A 15,670-nucleotide genomic window follows, 5' to 3' on the forward strand; every position below is an offset into this window, starting at 1 on the left:
GTCTTGATTGGTGCAGGCTAAGCTGCGTCTTGAGATGGAGATGGAAACGCAGCGACAGAACCACTCTAAGGAGCTTGAGAGCAAGGATGAAGAGGTGGATGAGATCAGGCGGTCCTGCAGTAAGAAGGTAAGTCCCTCTCATTTTCACAGTGATGCACATACGCTCAAGAGCCAATTTATCAGGCCCGACCAGAGCAGCGCTTAGAGCCGAGCCTTTAAAGTTGTCTAATATAACGACGTATTAAAATTATTTCTGATTTTATGTTTGACAAAATGTAGCCAACCAAAGATTGACTCAAATCATAAATAAAGCATTTGTAACTTCACTCATCACATGGCACATTAGAGTTCCATGAACTCACTGGCCACTCCATTAGGTACACCTTCACAATTAATACAAGAACGTGGAATAACATTCTGCCTTTACAAAGAAAAGATGATATTGCTCTGTTGATGAATGGGTCTATTCAGGTCTATTTTCATACAAAAGACGCACCGGATAATAAGGCGCATTAAAGTGGTCACGTTATGATTTTTTTGTCTACTTTTAAATCACTTCCTTGTGGTCTACATCAGTGGTCCCCAACCACTGGTACCGGGCCGCAGAAGAAATGTTTCTTTATTTTTTTATTTTTATTATTTTTTTTTATTTTATTAAATCAACATAAAAAACGCAATATACACTTCCAATCAGTGCACCAACCTCAAATACCTCCCTTTTTCATGACAAAAAAAAAAAAAAAAAAAAAAAAGAATTCCCTCCCGCCGGGCCGCAGGACAAATTATCAAGCGTTGACCGGTCTGCAGCTACAAAAAGGTTGGGGACCACTGGTCTACATAACGTGTAATGGTAGTTATTTGGTCAAAATGTTGAATAGATTTTTTTTTGTACAATTTTCAAGCTTCAGGATTCGTCATTTTGTGAGTGGTCTTATTTACATGGCTCCACTTCGACAGCGTCTTTTCCTCCTCATCTTTTGTTGTACCGGTAGTTTTTAGCGCTTCCACAGCCAGTCTACTGACAGATATAAGTTAGATTTACTTTATATCTGAAATGGTAACAGCAGAGGATGAATGCCCCACAACAAAAGGATAGAGAAAAAGAAGGAGTTTATTGAGTATGGCGCAGACTGCAAATGTGGTGAACTGGTGCAAATTTTCAGGATTTACGCAGATCCCAAATACACAACAGCAGTTACAAATAGATAAGAAACTCCAGATAATGTGTCTCCAAATAGGTGCCATTTTGGGCTCCTTATACACACACTATAATAACACTCGTACATCTGATTACGGTAGCCGTAATGCTCTGACAATTCATCAAGCTGTGTGGCTTCGTAGCTTACCTAAGTCTTAATAAAATATTTTGACACATTTTTAAGTGTCGTGTGTAATATTCTATATTCCCAATGGAACACCAAAGTTTTGGTTTTGATTGCTTACCAATACTTGCTCGTGTCATTTATTGAACATGTGTCAACCTGCAGTTTACACTGCCTCTTATGGGTGACTTTAAGACTACTTCCTGGCTACAGCAACACACCGTGGTCTATTTACTCCCGCCATCGAATGTCTTTGAATTGCAACTACATGCAAATACTGCTAAATAACACAGTACAGTACAGTACTTGCTAATAAGACACAGAAATTTAGGAAAACAAAAAAAAAAACTGGACTGTTATGATCTGTTGCGCCAGATCATATCCTTTCTTGTTTGGATTATATTACTCGCCTATGTTTAATGTATTTTGGTTTTACGCGCCACACTTTGCTGTCCTCATTTTATGATTAGTTTTGTCACCCTTATTTATACTTGTCTCGCCATGCTGTTAGTTGCTGGTCCATTGTTCGCTGTTTGATATATGCAACTGTTTGTTTGTTGGTTTTGTTGTTTGTTTACCTATGTTTTCACTTTGCTGATCTTCATGCTGCGCTAAGCTAGCACCAGTCTATGTTGCCTTGTGTATTGAAGTAAAGAATCTTCTTACCTGCTTGAGGTCCTCTGCATCTTTGGAATCGCAAATACAACATGCCAGCCTACGACATGGACAGCAAAGCTTAATGTTGAATAAACATGTTTTTTGTAATTTTTTTATACAGTTAACATTTTAATAACACATTCAGACACAAAAATACCAGTATTGATTACCATGTACCGTATTGAGTCGAGTTAATAAATGTAAGTCGTTACTGGAATTGAATAGGGAAACAATGTGGATTATGTAGACGCAGTTTGGAGAAACGCTTTCTGAGACAGCTTGTCGGACCGACTCAGTCGCCACCACTCAACACTTTTTAGGGAGATAAATGCCGCGTCTCAGCAGACAGAAGCGCGGTTTTAGCACCAGCTTGGCGACAGGGCGAAAGGCTAGACGGTGACTAAGATACCATCTGTTCTACGGTCATCTTGCGTCATCATTGTGCTGAGTACCTATACATTTTACAATTTAAAATGGGTTGAATAATAAGTGTGTGAGGAAAATATAGGCCTAGAACCTGATTTGTGCTTAGAATATTCAAGGCAAATGGTGGTCACAAGAAGTCTCTAATTAACCTAAAATGTAGTGACGACTGTGTTTGTTATGATTGGTTAGCTGCATGAGAGCTCTGTCAAAGCATCTAGCCACATTGGTTTAATGATGATATTGCATCACACTGCATTATTCCCATTTACTGTTTGCAGTTCATCCATCTATCCATTTTCTATACCGCTTGTTCTCATTACGGTCACATGTGAGTTGGAGCCTATTTCTAGAACAGCAATATTACATGCTTTTTGCCGATGTAGTTTGGTGAGATTTTTTGTCACTGTAATGTTCCACAACTTTATTTTTCTCCAATTTGATGGGAGAGACAAAATCTTACCTTATGAAACATTGCATAGTCAAGTATGGTTCAACACTGTTGCAAACTACGGTAAAAACCTTCTTATATAAATGACTATACTGAACTATACAGAGTATTTTATTCTTACATTGAGCATACCGTATTTCCGTGAATTGCCGCCGGGGCGCTAATTAGTTCAAAACCTCTTCTCATTCCTGCGCTTACGAAAGGCATGCGGTAAAAGTAAGCATGCGCTAATTATTTTAAAACCTCCTCTCACTCCGGCACTTACCAAAGGCATGCAGTAAAAATTTGAGTGTGATGTAAGTTTGGACCTTAAATCCTACTGAATAGCTCTTAATCTTCTTCCCTTTATGCGATTTCAAATTACCGGTATTGAAATCAGCCTCCTCCATTTTGAGAATAATGACTGGGGAAGTGTCACTCGTCACGTCACGAGTTTGACCAGGCGGTAATACTAAGCATGCGCTAATTATTTTGCGAGGCGAGTTTGACCCGGCAGTAATTCAAGCCAGGCGTATACTATATGCCCTGCGGCAATTCTAGGAAATACGGTATATTAGATTATATAGGTATACTGTTCATGGATTATATTCTAATAATTACACAGCCAAGATGCTTGAATATATTGTCTACTGCCTGTCTATTTTGCACCCTGACGCTGTGTCCATGTGTCTCAGCTGAAACAGATGGAGGTGCAGCTGGAGGAAGAGTACGACGATAAGCAAAAAGTCTTGCGTGAGAGACGTGAGTTGGAGTCCAAACTGCTGAGCGCACAGGACCAGGTAGTCCTACCCGTCTCATCTTCATCCTCTGTCAGCACAGCCTGTGTGTGTGTGTGTGTGTGTGTGTGTGTGTGTGCGTGCGTGCGTGCGTGCGTGCGTGTCTTTTAATTTGTTGCTGAGCACCGCTGGATGCTGAGAGTTGTGATAAAAGGAGACCATGTTTATCCACACTGGCTAGACAGGAATGATTTGCCACTCAGGTGAGTCAGAGGGACGTGGAGACTGAGAAGAGGTTGAGGAAAGACTTGAAGAGAACCAAAGTCCTGCTAGCTGATGCTCAGATTATGTTGGACCACCTGAAGAGTAACGCCCCGAGCAAGAGGGAGATTGTTCAATTCAAAAATCAAGTAAGGCACTCTTCACTTTGTGACGGTTCTAGACACAGCCAGATAAAGCTCTGTGGAAGCTAACTAGATCCTTGACCTTCTCATGTGTGTCTCTCACCTTCTCGTTGCTTCTCACAGCTGGAGGAGTCAGAGTTCACTTGTGCGGCGGCGGTGAAAGCTCGAAAGAGCATGGAGATAGAAATAGAAGACCTACATATACAAATGGAAGATGTGGCCAAAGCTAAAGCATCGGTGAGTATGCGTGTTTGTCCGTAGGCCTGTAAGCCCCTTTGTTCCTCATCACAGAATCCCAGGTGTCTTTAAGAAACGAGAGAGGGATTCAGAGCCTAGTTTGCTGCAATGGTCTCACATTATAGACATGCTGACAACACTCCAGACTTTGGCGTGTGTTTTGTTTACATCCGGTTTCTAAAGCGCATTTTTCGGTAATCAAAGTTGTTTTTCAGTGGATGGGTTTTTGATACATCACTTGTCAATAGTGCACAAATAATAGGCTATATATATCAGTTCATACTGTAACGACCAGCTGGTGTTGATGTTTTATGTTCATGTGGTTTGGATTTGATGTAATTTTTTCCCACGTTTGCAAACACACTGTTTGTACCTGAAAGGTGATTGGCGGAAATTGAGTAAATGCTGTTGTGTGTCTGGGGAAGCGGACTCACCGAGACTAAAGTCTTTGCATGGGAAGTAAAACCTGTTGGAATTACGCCGCTTGTTATCATAGGATTGGTATTAAAAGTAAAAAATAGCGTCAGACTTTGGTGTAATTTCTTTTGAGGGCTACAAAATATTATGTTACTTGGAATTATTTTTAAGTAAAAAAAACAATCCTGTAAAAAAAAAGGCCGTGGCGGCACGCCACATTCAATTACAATTAATGGGAAAACCTGAGCTGGGTAGAGCTATTCACTTGCTCTAAGCGGAGTGTAAAGTGAAATAATGTGGAGTGTGTACACTTTACTAAAACAATTGTATTTATTTAACATGAAAGTCCAAGTATTTGATGCTCAAAATTTAACACTAAGAATGTAATGAAAACTGCTATATATAATACAGTGTTACATTAATTCCATACAAAATGTTGTATATAGGAACTGTTGGCAATTTAGAGTCCATAACTAAGATAACTCCTATTTTAACTGTCATGTTCAATAATATCATAACCATTTTCTTTTCCATCATTAAAATGTATCGTGTACATTTTTGGATGTAGGTCTATTAATTATGACCAAATAAAAATATCACTGGTCTATTGTTTGTTAAAAAAATAAAAGTACACTATCAATGCCAGTGTACAGTGCATGAACATATGTTTGCATGTTTATGGTAATATGAAGAAACAAACTAGTTGTATTCTATATTGTGTATAAGTACACAAAGTGTGCACAATAACTGGCCTCCATCTTGTGTAAATACAACAGCCAACGTTAAAAAACGAACGCATACAGTATATATATATATATATATATATATATATATATATATATATATATATATATCTCATATAGCTGTCTTTCTTTGTGTGTTATCGTAAAACATGACTAATTTGGTCAATTGGGTTGTCAAGTTGTGCAATTAATAGCTGAACAGAACATCGATTAAAGTGCACTGTAAAAGTATATGTATTGGTGGGTAAGCTCGACTCGGATTGCGGCATCTTGGTCTACTGAAAAAGCTATTTGTTTTTAAGTATCTATTTATTTTCGGACATGAGTTATTGTAAGCGGCCATGCTCTGCTCTTCCGTCTTTATTAGTAACAGTAATTTAGTACAGTATGAGTCATTGAGTTCTGCGAAGATGTCCCTATAGTTGGTCTGCAGATGGCATTTCAAGTTTGTTGTATTTTTGCGGAAGAAAATTGAGCCACAGAGTTTACAAAATGTTTTGTTGTCTAAAGTTGAAGTCCAGCCATATGTCTTCTTTTCTCTTTCTTTCCAATGTAAAAATTGAGTCTTGCTTTTTTGGGTGTAAAATCAAAACACCATGCCTGACGAACACAGTAGTTCCGATTGGATACCCTCCGTGCTTTTCCACCCGCCCCTCTACCACATGCAACTGTGATTGGATATTTTGTTAAAATTAAATAACATTTTAATTAAATATGACTGGATTTCATCTTTGTCAGCATTTTTGTCTTGTTTTAGTTTGTTGACTTAATTGTCCACTAATTTGGTTATTGTTTTAGCCAATGTGCTTTTGTTTTCATTGGTTATAATCGGTATTTTGTTCAGGGAAAATAGGTCAATGTCACCATTTTTAGTCAATAAAGTTAGTAAAGCACTAGAGTATGTCTTGAAGCAAAATTGGCTGCCTCTCATCGCTCATCTTTACACCATGTAACAATAAGCGCACACTTTCGGGTTTACGTGCAGTCATAACAAATAGTGTGAATAATCATCATCCAACTATGATAATGCAATTTTTTTTTTTTTTAATTAATCACACGTTAATGTGTTAATAGTTGTCCTTTCTGGCTCACAAATAATTCATAATTTCTCCTTGCATAGCGGAAAGCTGCCCCAAGATGTTATCCAATTTGCGATTCAGTTCAGAAATTGCCAGTCTGAGTTGCCACAGCTCTGTTCATTATTCAAATATTTTAGGCAGCTTTAGGGTACTATGAATGACTGCCAACATCTTCCGATTTGTCCATTGACCAGGGCAACGCTTATTCCAATCAGCAGATGTCCTGTTATTATGGTTCCAAATAAGTATATATGTATTCAACGTCCTCCATTGAGTCACCAGGCACCAGACCCCCTCTTCTTCGCTTTGGCGCAGTATAGCTCGGTTGGTAGAGTGGCCGTGCCAGCAACTTGAGGGCTGCAGTTTCGATCATTAATTCCGCCATCCTAGTCACTGCCGTTGTGTCCTTGGGCAAGACACTTTACCCACCTGCTCCCAGTGCCACCCACACTGGTTTAAATGTAACTTAGATATTGTGTTTCATTATGTAAAGTGCTTTGAGTCACTAGAGAAAAAGCGCTAAATAAATATAATTTACTTCACTTCCCCAAAAGTCCATCGTGTGTCTAGCACAGGATAGGCAGGTTTTCCCACACCCGAGCTACTCGTCAGGAAGACAATTTCGTTGAGAGGCAAGTTGATCGATTCCATTGTTTTTATTTTGGAGAACAGTTTAAAAAGAGATTTAAAGAAAGTTAAGACGAGACAAGAAAAGAAGCAAAGCAGGAGACATAAGGGAGAGGGAAGGAAAAGCGTCCGCCTTTTGTTGGCAGCCAGATAAATCCCATTACTTTATATTTGCATTTCTTTACACCGCAATTAAGACTCTCTTCCATGCATGTTTTTTGTGAGGTAAATAAATCAATAAATACACATAAGGCTGCAGTTATCACTTATTTTAGTAATTAAATAATTTATCTCTGAGTTTTTGGATTAATCGAGTAATCGGACAAAACATTTCTTAGCATTAATGCGTATTTTAAGGGAAATGGTTGAAATAACATTATTTCAGCATGCCGTAATCTTTGTTATTTTTAAATGCACATCATCAACATTAAAATTTAACTTTTAACATGTATGCATTATTGAAAATAAATAAATAAAAAGCCTTTGCTGTTTGCAACCACCCAGATCATGGCACCCGCACACAAAGCATGTGTGGATACTATGTCCGCCTACTTAAAAGTTCTGTGCACTCTCTGCGGTCTAGATGTTATAATTTTTTATTAGTTACACATATTAAACGATTAATGAAAAAAAACAGACTAGAAATCACACCTTTTTTTGTAATCCAATTAATTGATTGATAATTGGAGCTCTAAATATTAGGGATCTGAATATTACAACTCACAATTCAATTTAATACTGATTTTTGGGCGGACAATTCATATATTACAAGACATATTAGAATAATAAATGCCTTTTGGTATATGTCAGATTTCCACATTTTGCGCTAATGGTAAAAAAAATTTTTTTTTTTTTGCTTATCATTTATCAATAACTGTCCTACAACAGTACTGGCTGCATTTCAAACTTGTTGACAAAGGATATTAGGGTTTTCGGGGATGTTTGTTAATTGTTGTATATTCTATGGCAGTGGTTCTCAACCTTTTTTCAGTGATGTACCCCCTGTGAACATTTTTTTAATTCAAGTACCCCCTAATCAGAGCAAAGCATTTTTGGTTGGAATAGAGATAAACAGATAAAGAAGTAAAATACAGCACTATGTCATCAGTTTCTGATTTATTAAATTGTATAACAGTGCAAAATATTGCTCATTTGTTGTGGTCTTTGTTGAACTATTTGGAAAAAAAGATGTAAAAATAACTAAAAACTTTTTGAAAAATAAACAAGTTATTCATCCATCCATTTTCTACCGCTTATTCCCTTTGGGGTCGCGGGGGGCGCTGGTGCCTATCTCAGCTACAATCGGGCGTAAGCTGATGGTTACTTTTGTGTACAAATATTTATTTACAAGTGATTCAATTATAAATAAAGATTTCTACACATAGAAGTAATCATCAACTTAAAGTGCCCTTGTTTGGGATTGTAATAGGGATCCATCTGGATTCATGAACTTAATTCTAAACATTTCTTCCCAAAAAAAGAAATCTTTAACATCCATGTTTATGGAACATGTCCACCAAAAAATCTAGCTGTCAACACTGAATATTGCATTGTTGTATTTTTTTTTCACAGTTTATGAACTTACATTCATATTTTGTTGAAGTATTATTCAATAAATATATTTATAAAGGATTTTCGAATTGTGGTTATTTTTCGAATATTTAAAAAAAAAAAATCTCACGTACCCCTTGGCATACCTTCAAGTACCCCCAGGGGTACGCGTACCCCCATTTGAGAACCACTGCTCTATGGCAAGGGGAGGCCTTGGTAACGTCTCATAATGAATGACCAATGCATCTGTTGGACATCACCAGCAAATTGCACATTTTTCTGCCCAAATGAGCCTATTGATTCCATTTATTATAGCTCATGAGTACTTCCTGTCTCTGTTCCCTGATCAGTTACAGGAACAGGTGAGCCGCCTTCAACGTGAGAAGAACGACATGCAGTCTCGAGTGGAGGAAGACCAGGAGGACATGAATGAGCTGATGAAGAAACACAAAGCCGCTGTCTCCCAGGTACACCTGATCATGCCTTAGCCTGCAAAATGTTTTATGGACTACACATCTATTAATATTATCTACATGTCTCTTGGTAGGTAGCAGAAGGGAATAGTCGTTATGTTCATATAAGGCAGGGAGAAGCAATCTGCTCTACTTTATATTTTGTTGTGACATGTATTTGAGTCTATGTTAAAATCAAACATGTGAAATGCCAGAGAAAACAGGGAAATCCACCTTTTTAAACATTCATTTTTAATGTCAAAATATCACTTTTTCCCATGTTTTTTATTTTTTATTTATTGAAATATAATTTAAAAAAAAAATCTAAACAAAATGTGTTGAACGCTCGCCTCAGCCGCAGGTGCTTGCTGATCCTCTTGCCTGAACGCCACACTGAGTTGCAGGACAGGGAGACGTCAGGAGGACTTAAACAAGTTTGCCAATTGACTTAACCAGCTAGCTAGCTTACATCTTGTCGCCTTCATTCGCTTTTCGAGCCACAACATTGACAGCTGTCTACTTTGCTGGTAATCATATTCGGATGATTACAGTCTGAACACTTTGGGTTCCACACCAGTTGTACTGTTGTTTGAGAGTATTTGTTTGTAGCCAGCGAGAATGTATATTTCTGACCAAACTTATCGTAAACAGAGGTTACAACACCGGAAGTATTGTAGTGTCCAGAAAAAGTGCGCACCAAGTCCAACGCTCAGTCATGTTTTATTGTCAATCTTATGCTAACACAAGTTCATGTACATTTGTTCCTCCTGCACACACGTCTATTTTTGTCTTTTACTTCTTATGAGCAACACTGTCATTCTCCGACAATCACCTTCCAGGCATGGTGCGTTCACAACCATGGGAACTCTTGAACGTCACCCACACACGAACACATCAACCCCACTAAGTCGTTACACTATATTACCCGAGGGGGTCATGGTTACAGGATAGAGTTGCCAAAAGTCGTTTTGTTCTTTGCATGCATGTTATAGAATTTTACATTGGATTTCCAATGATGATAATATATATGTATAAATATGTCTATGTACTGTAGTTATATCTATGGTCCTGAGTAGTCCTTTGTTTAATCCCGGGCTCGGACCTTTCTGTTTGGAGTTTGCATGTTCTCCCCATGACTGCGTGGGTTCCCTCAAGGTACTCCGGCTTCCTCCCACCTCAAAACATATGCACCTAGGGATAGGTTGATTGGCAACACTAAATTGGCCCTAGTGTGTGAATGTGAGTGTGAATGTTGTCTGTCTCTCTGTGTTGGCCCTGCGATGAGGTTGTGACTTGTCCAGGGTGTACCCCGCCCGAATGCAGCTGAGATAGGCTCCAGCACTCCCGCGACCCTGAACGGGACAAGCGGTAGAAAATGGATGGATGGATGGATTTCTCTTCTTAACTCGCATCAGTGTGTGAATGTGTGTGTGAATGGGTAAATGTGGAAGTAGTGTCAAAGCGCTTTGAGTACCTTGAAGGTAGAAAAGCGCTATACAAGTACAACCCATTTATCATTTATTTATAACCTCGGCTATACATATATATATATATATATATATATATTTATATATATATATATATATATATATAAATAAATAAAATAAATGGGTTGTACTTGTATAGCGCTTTTCTACCTTCAAGGTACTCAAAGCGCTTTGACACTACTTCCACATTTACCCATTCACACACACATTCACACACTGATGGAGGGAGCTGCCATGCAAGGCGCCAGCCAGGACCCATCAGGAGCAAGGGTGAAGTGTCTTGCTCAGGACACAACGGACGTGACGAGGTTGGTTCTAGGTGGGATTTGAACCAGTGACACTCGGGTTGCGCTCGGCCACTCTCCCACTGCGCCACGCCGTCCCTCATGACTGTCTTGAGTTTCCACTAATTTCTCCAACTTATATTTTTTTGTGATATAGTGATTGGAGCACATACTTGTTGGTCACAAAAAAATTCATGAAATTTGGTTGTTTTATGAATTTGTTATGGTTCTACTGAAAATGTGACCGAATCTGTTGGGTATCAAGACAGCCAGGACATTACGTCCTTCACAAGTGTATGTAAACTTTTGACCACAACTGAATATACACTGTATATATAGCTATATATAACTGTGTGTGAGTGTGCATGTGTGTGTGTATTTGTATATAATCTGTTTTTTTTCCATTAGTCTGCCAGAGACTTGGGCCAAATCAGTGACCTCCAGGCACAGTTGGAGGAGGCCACAAAGGAGAAGCAGGAAATCCAAGAGAAGGTAACACATCCTATTACCTTGTGACTGTATAAATGATTAATGTCCCTGTGAGTGATAGGACAGTTGACCAGACCAGCATGTACAGTTCACTTCAGGTCTGCAGCATAACCCCATTAGCTGTTGTTATGATTGTTTTCATGTCTTTATTTTCTGCAAAGGTCTTACAACAATAACAGTATTTTAGAGCTGAATATATTTCTGCAGAATTTCCACATACATATGGTTTAGTCGTGCACCTCGAGCTCCTCCTCATCCTCCTCGGTGTTGGCCTTTTTCTTCTAGGCTGACTGATTCAATTACTGTCGAGTCTGTCATAAGTGTTGAAGCTCAGCTTTTCCTCACATTTATATGCTAAACAGTTTAACGCTCCCATTTAAACGAATCACAATAATTGCGCTTTACGTTGTTGTTCTGCAGAAGTGCAATTTGCGAGTCAAAGCCTGTGTACTGCAAATATTTATGTATGGTTATCATATTCATTTTTGATGATGACTGTAGCTCAGACAAAATACATAAAGGTATATTATTTCCTTTGGTCAAAAGCTTACATTTTAATAGAAGTGAACATAATCTGTTCATGCTTTTAAAGGAGCTCATTCTAGTGTCACCCTACAGGTCCTGTTTCAGTTTTATCAAAACGTACTTGAGGAAAAGTGTTGTTTCCACTTCCTTCTCTACAAGGCCCACCCATGAGAATGGTTCTGGCCTCAGGCTGCGAGGCGTCGTTAAGACTGTGCTGCAGGCGCAAATAGTCATTTTAAGCATTTGACCTTGAAATTGTTATCTCCTCCCTAGTAAGAGAGCAATCTGGCTTCTTAAGTAAAATCAAAGGAAAAATTAAAACTCTTCCTTGTCTCAGATGCAAAGTCTCTTGTGTAGGACTATCACGACCGCTCTCTTTGATTTTATAAGTCATTAGAATATGACTACAGTTCGTCGCTACATCTGTAAATGGAAGTTAAAGCTCTATTATGCAAAGCGAAAAGCATTTATCAACAACATCCAGAAACGCTGTTGGCTTCTCTGATGGACTGATACAAAGTGGAAAAGTGTTCTGTGGTCTGACGAGTCCATATGTCAAATTTTTTGGGGAAATATTCGACATCGTGCCATCCGGAACAAAGTGGAAGCGAACCATCCAGACTGTTATCGACGCAAAGTTTAAAAGCCAGCATCTGTGATGGTATGGGGGTGCATTAGTGCCCAAGGCATGGGTAACTTACACATCTGTGAAGGCACCATTAATGCTGAAAAGTACATAAAGGTTTTGGAACAACATATACTGCCATCTAAGCGCCGTCTTTTTCATGAACGCCCCTGCTTATTTCAGCAAGGCAATGCCAAGCCACATTCAGCATATGTTTCAACGGCGTGGCTTCGTAAAAAAAGAGTGCGGGTACTTTCCTGGCCCGCCTGCAGTCCAGACCTGTCTCCCATCAAAAATGTTTGGCGCATTATGAAGCGTAAAATACGACAGCGGAGAGCCAGGACTGTTGAACGACTGAAGCTCTACATAAAACAAGAATAAGAAATAATTCCACTTTCAAAGCTTCAACAATTAGTTTCCTCAGTTCCCAAATGTTTATTGAGTGATGTTAAAAGAAAAGGTGATGTAACACAGTGGTGAACATGCCCTTTCTCAACTACTTTGGCACGTGTTGCAGCAATGAAATTCTAAGGTAATTATTATTTGCAAAAAAAGAAATAAAGTTTATGAGTTTGAACATCAAATATCTTTTCTTTGTAGTGCATTCAATTGAATATGGGGTGAAAAGGATTTGCAAATCATTGTATTCCGTTTATATTTACATCCAACACAATTTTCCAACTCATATGGAAACAGGGTTTGTAAAATGTATGTATGCCCTGGCACACCATTATCATCATTTCATGACCCAGACAAAACACTTTTTACACTTTTATACTGAAAAAAAATACAACTACAACTTATTGAATAAAAACTGAAAAAACTACCAGCAGCGGTAAAGTTTAGATCCATGAAGGAAAGAAGAAACTGAAGTGAAGTGAATTATACTGTATTTATATAGCGCTTTTTTTTATTGACTCAAAGCGCTTTACATAGTGAAACCCAACATCTAAGTTACATTTTAAACCAGTGTGGGTGGCACTGGGAGCAGGAGGGTAAAGTGTCTTGCCCAAGGACACAACGGCAGTGACTAGGATGGCGAAAGCGAGGATCGAACCTGCAACCCTCAAGTTGCTGGCATGGCCGCTCTACCAACCAAGCTATACCGCCCTCATAGTGAATGAATGTTTATAACTGAATACATTTACATATGCATACAAATGTGTCTTCTTTTTATATTATTTATTTTAATGAATTTAGGAGCGTTTATGACAACCTTTTTCCAAAACACAATATAGAATCTGAGATATAACAGGACAATGCATATGTTTATCATTTGTTTTCAAAATGCTTACAAAACAGTGGTACACCAAAAATTAACTGTGGGACCCAAGTTTTATGACTTGATGGGGTCCATCTTGGATCCCATCAAGTTGAGGTCCATGATGGGAATTTTCAAAATGGGGTCCCATGGACCGTCCATGGGACCCCATTTTGAAAATTCCTAGCGCCAACACTAGGGGCGGTTCTAGGCATGCTTATATGAGGGGGCAGTCAGAAATATGAAGGAGGCATCATGTGTACACATCATGCTCCAGCACTTTTTTTTCTGTGCTTATAGTAACGATGCTTTCTTCATTGAAATGGGTCTTTAGCTATGTGTCCAACACCAAGCTGGAGTAGTGGATTGCACTTTGTCAGGCCTCTACCTTCAGACCTGTCCAACTTTGGTGTCCCACCTGAAGACTAAGCTCCTGCTGGTATAGCTCTTACGGTCACTGAGGCACGCAAACCCCCTGACCACAATATTGTGGCAGTCCCTCAAGGGGGGAAACATTAACAGCGCTGCCATATTTCCGACAGGGGAAACAGAAGCAGGCGTCTCGCACCACAGAATACTCTAGCTATGGTCGTGTGCAGTACCAGGCAGGATTGAATGATCCTAATGTACCAAATGCACGCTTTGGGTAGCCACCCAGTATTGGCTGAGATGGTGCGTTGCCATTTAAGCAGAGGTGGGTAGTAACGCGCTACATTTACTCCGTTACATCTACTTGAGTAACATTTGGGATAAATTGTACTTCTAAGAGTAGTTTTTATGCAACATACTTTTACTTTTACTTGAGTATATTTATAGAGAAGAAACGCTACTTTTACTCCGCTCCATTTATCTACATTCAGCTCGCTACTCGCTACTTTTTTTTAATCGATCTGTTAATGCACGCTTTGTTTTGGTTTGGTTTGTCAGACCTTCTAAGTAAGATCTAGGCATGCCTGTGTTCCACCAATCACATGCAGTCACTTGTGACGTTGGACCAATCAAACAGAGCCAGGCGGTCACATGACCGTCAAACGTGGACCGCGACTTAAGCAAGTTGAAAAACTTATTCGAGTGTTACCATTTAGTGGTCAATTGTACGGAATATTTACTGTACTGTGCAATCTACTAATAAAAGTTTCAATCAATCAATCAAAATTGTAAAGGAAAAAAGACACTTTTTATTTCAACCGTGCTTCCCGTCAAAAGCCTAAAGACTGATCGCACAGTTCCTGTCTTCACAATAAAAGTACCGCTCCATCGCGCCTGCGCTAACAAAATAAGAGTCTCCGAAAGCCAAAGCATACAAGCTAGCAAGCTACGGAGTTTGCCGCCAGTGTATTTCTTGTCAAGTGTATACAAAGAATATGGAAGGTGGACAAATAAGATGCCCAAAACCAACGACTTTCATGTGGTATTAGACAAAAAGGAGGAACTTTTTTTTTCCTCCATTTGAAAACGTAAACGTTATCAACACTTTACTGTCTAATTCCAATCAATGCAAGTCTTCAGAATCAGGTAATACACCAACTTATATTCCTGTCTTCATGAAAGATAGGAATCTATGTGTTAAACATGCATGTATATTCATTAAAACACCTTTAACATGTCAACAAAAACGGCAAAATAAATAAATATAAATGATATACTGTATATATAAATGAAAAAAATAATAATAATAAAAAATATGTATATATATATGTGTGTGTGTATGAATATGATATGTGTGTGTATGTATATGTATATATGAGGTAGATCACCTCGACTTGGTCATTTATTAAGTAATTAATTAACGTTGAAAAACTTATTCGGGTGATACCATTTAGTGGTCAATTGTACGGAATATGTACTGTACTGCGCAATCTACTAATACAAGTTTCAATCAATCAATCAATGAATGCCTCCTGAGCCTATGGTGCTGTT

The 15,670-nt window shown here is 38.7% G+C and overlaps 1 protein-coding gene across 10 annotated transcripts in view; it reads left to right on the forward strand.

Moving 5' to 3' along the window:
- LOC133551265 (unconventional myosin-XVIIIa-like) overlaps positions 1 to 15,670 on the forward strand; it is a 206,025-nt gene that overhangs the window by 158,560 nt on the left and 31,795 nt on the right. For all 10 annotated transcript variants that reach the window (XM_061897792.1, XM_061897784.1, XM_061897783.1 and 7 more), the window contains 6 exons: positions 17 to 127; positions 3,528 to 3,632; positions 3,833 to 3,979; positions 4,097 to 4,210; positions 8,978 to 9,094; positions 11,259 to 11,342. In XM_061897792.1, the coding sequence (XP_061753776.1) occupies positions 17 to 127; positions 3,528 to 3,632; positions 3,833 to 3,979; positions 4,097 to 4,210; positions 8,978 to 9,094; positions 11,259 to 11,342 (678 nt within the window). The remainder of the gene's footprint in view (positions 1 to 16; positions 128 to 3,527; positions 3,633 to 3,832; positions 3,980 to 4,096; positions 4,211 to 8,977; positions 9,095 to 11,258; positions 11,343 to 15,670) is intronic.

This window comes from Nerophis ophidion, linkage group LG04, assembly GCF_033978795.1.
Source record: "Nerophis ophidion isolate RoL-2023_Sa linkage group LG04, RoL_Noph_v1.0, whole genome shotgun sequence".
In the NCBI taxonomy this organism is placed as follows: Eukaryota; Metazoa; Chordata; class Actinopteri; order Syngnathiformes; family Syngnathidae; genus Nerophis; species Nerophis ophidion.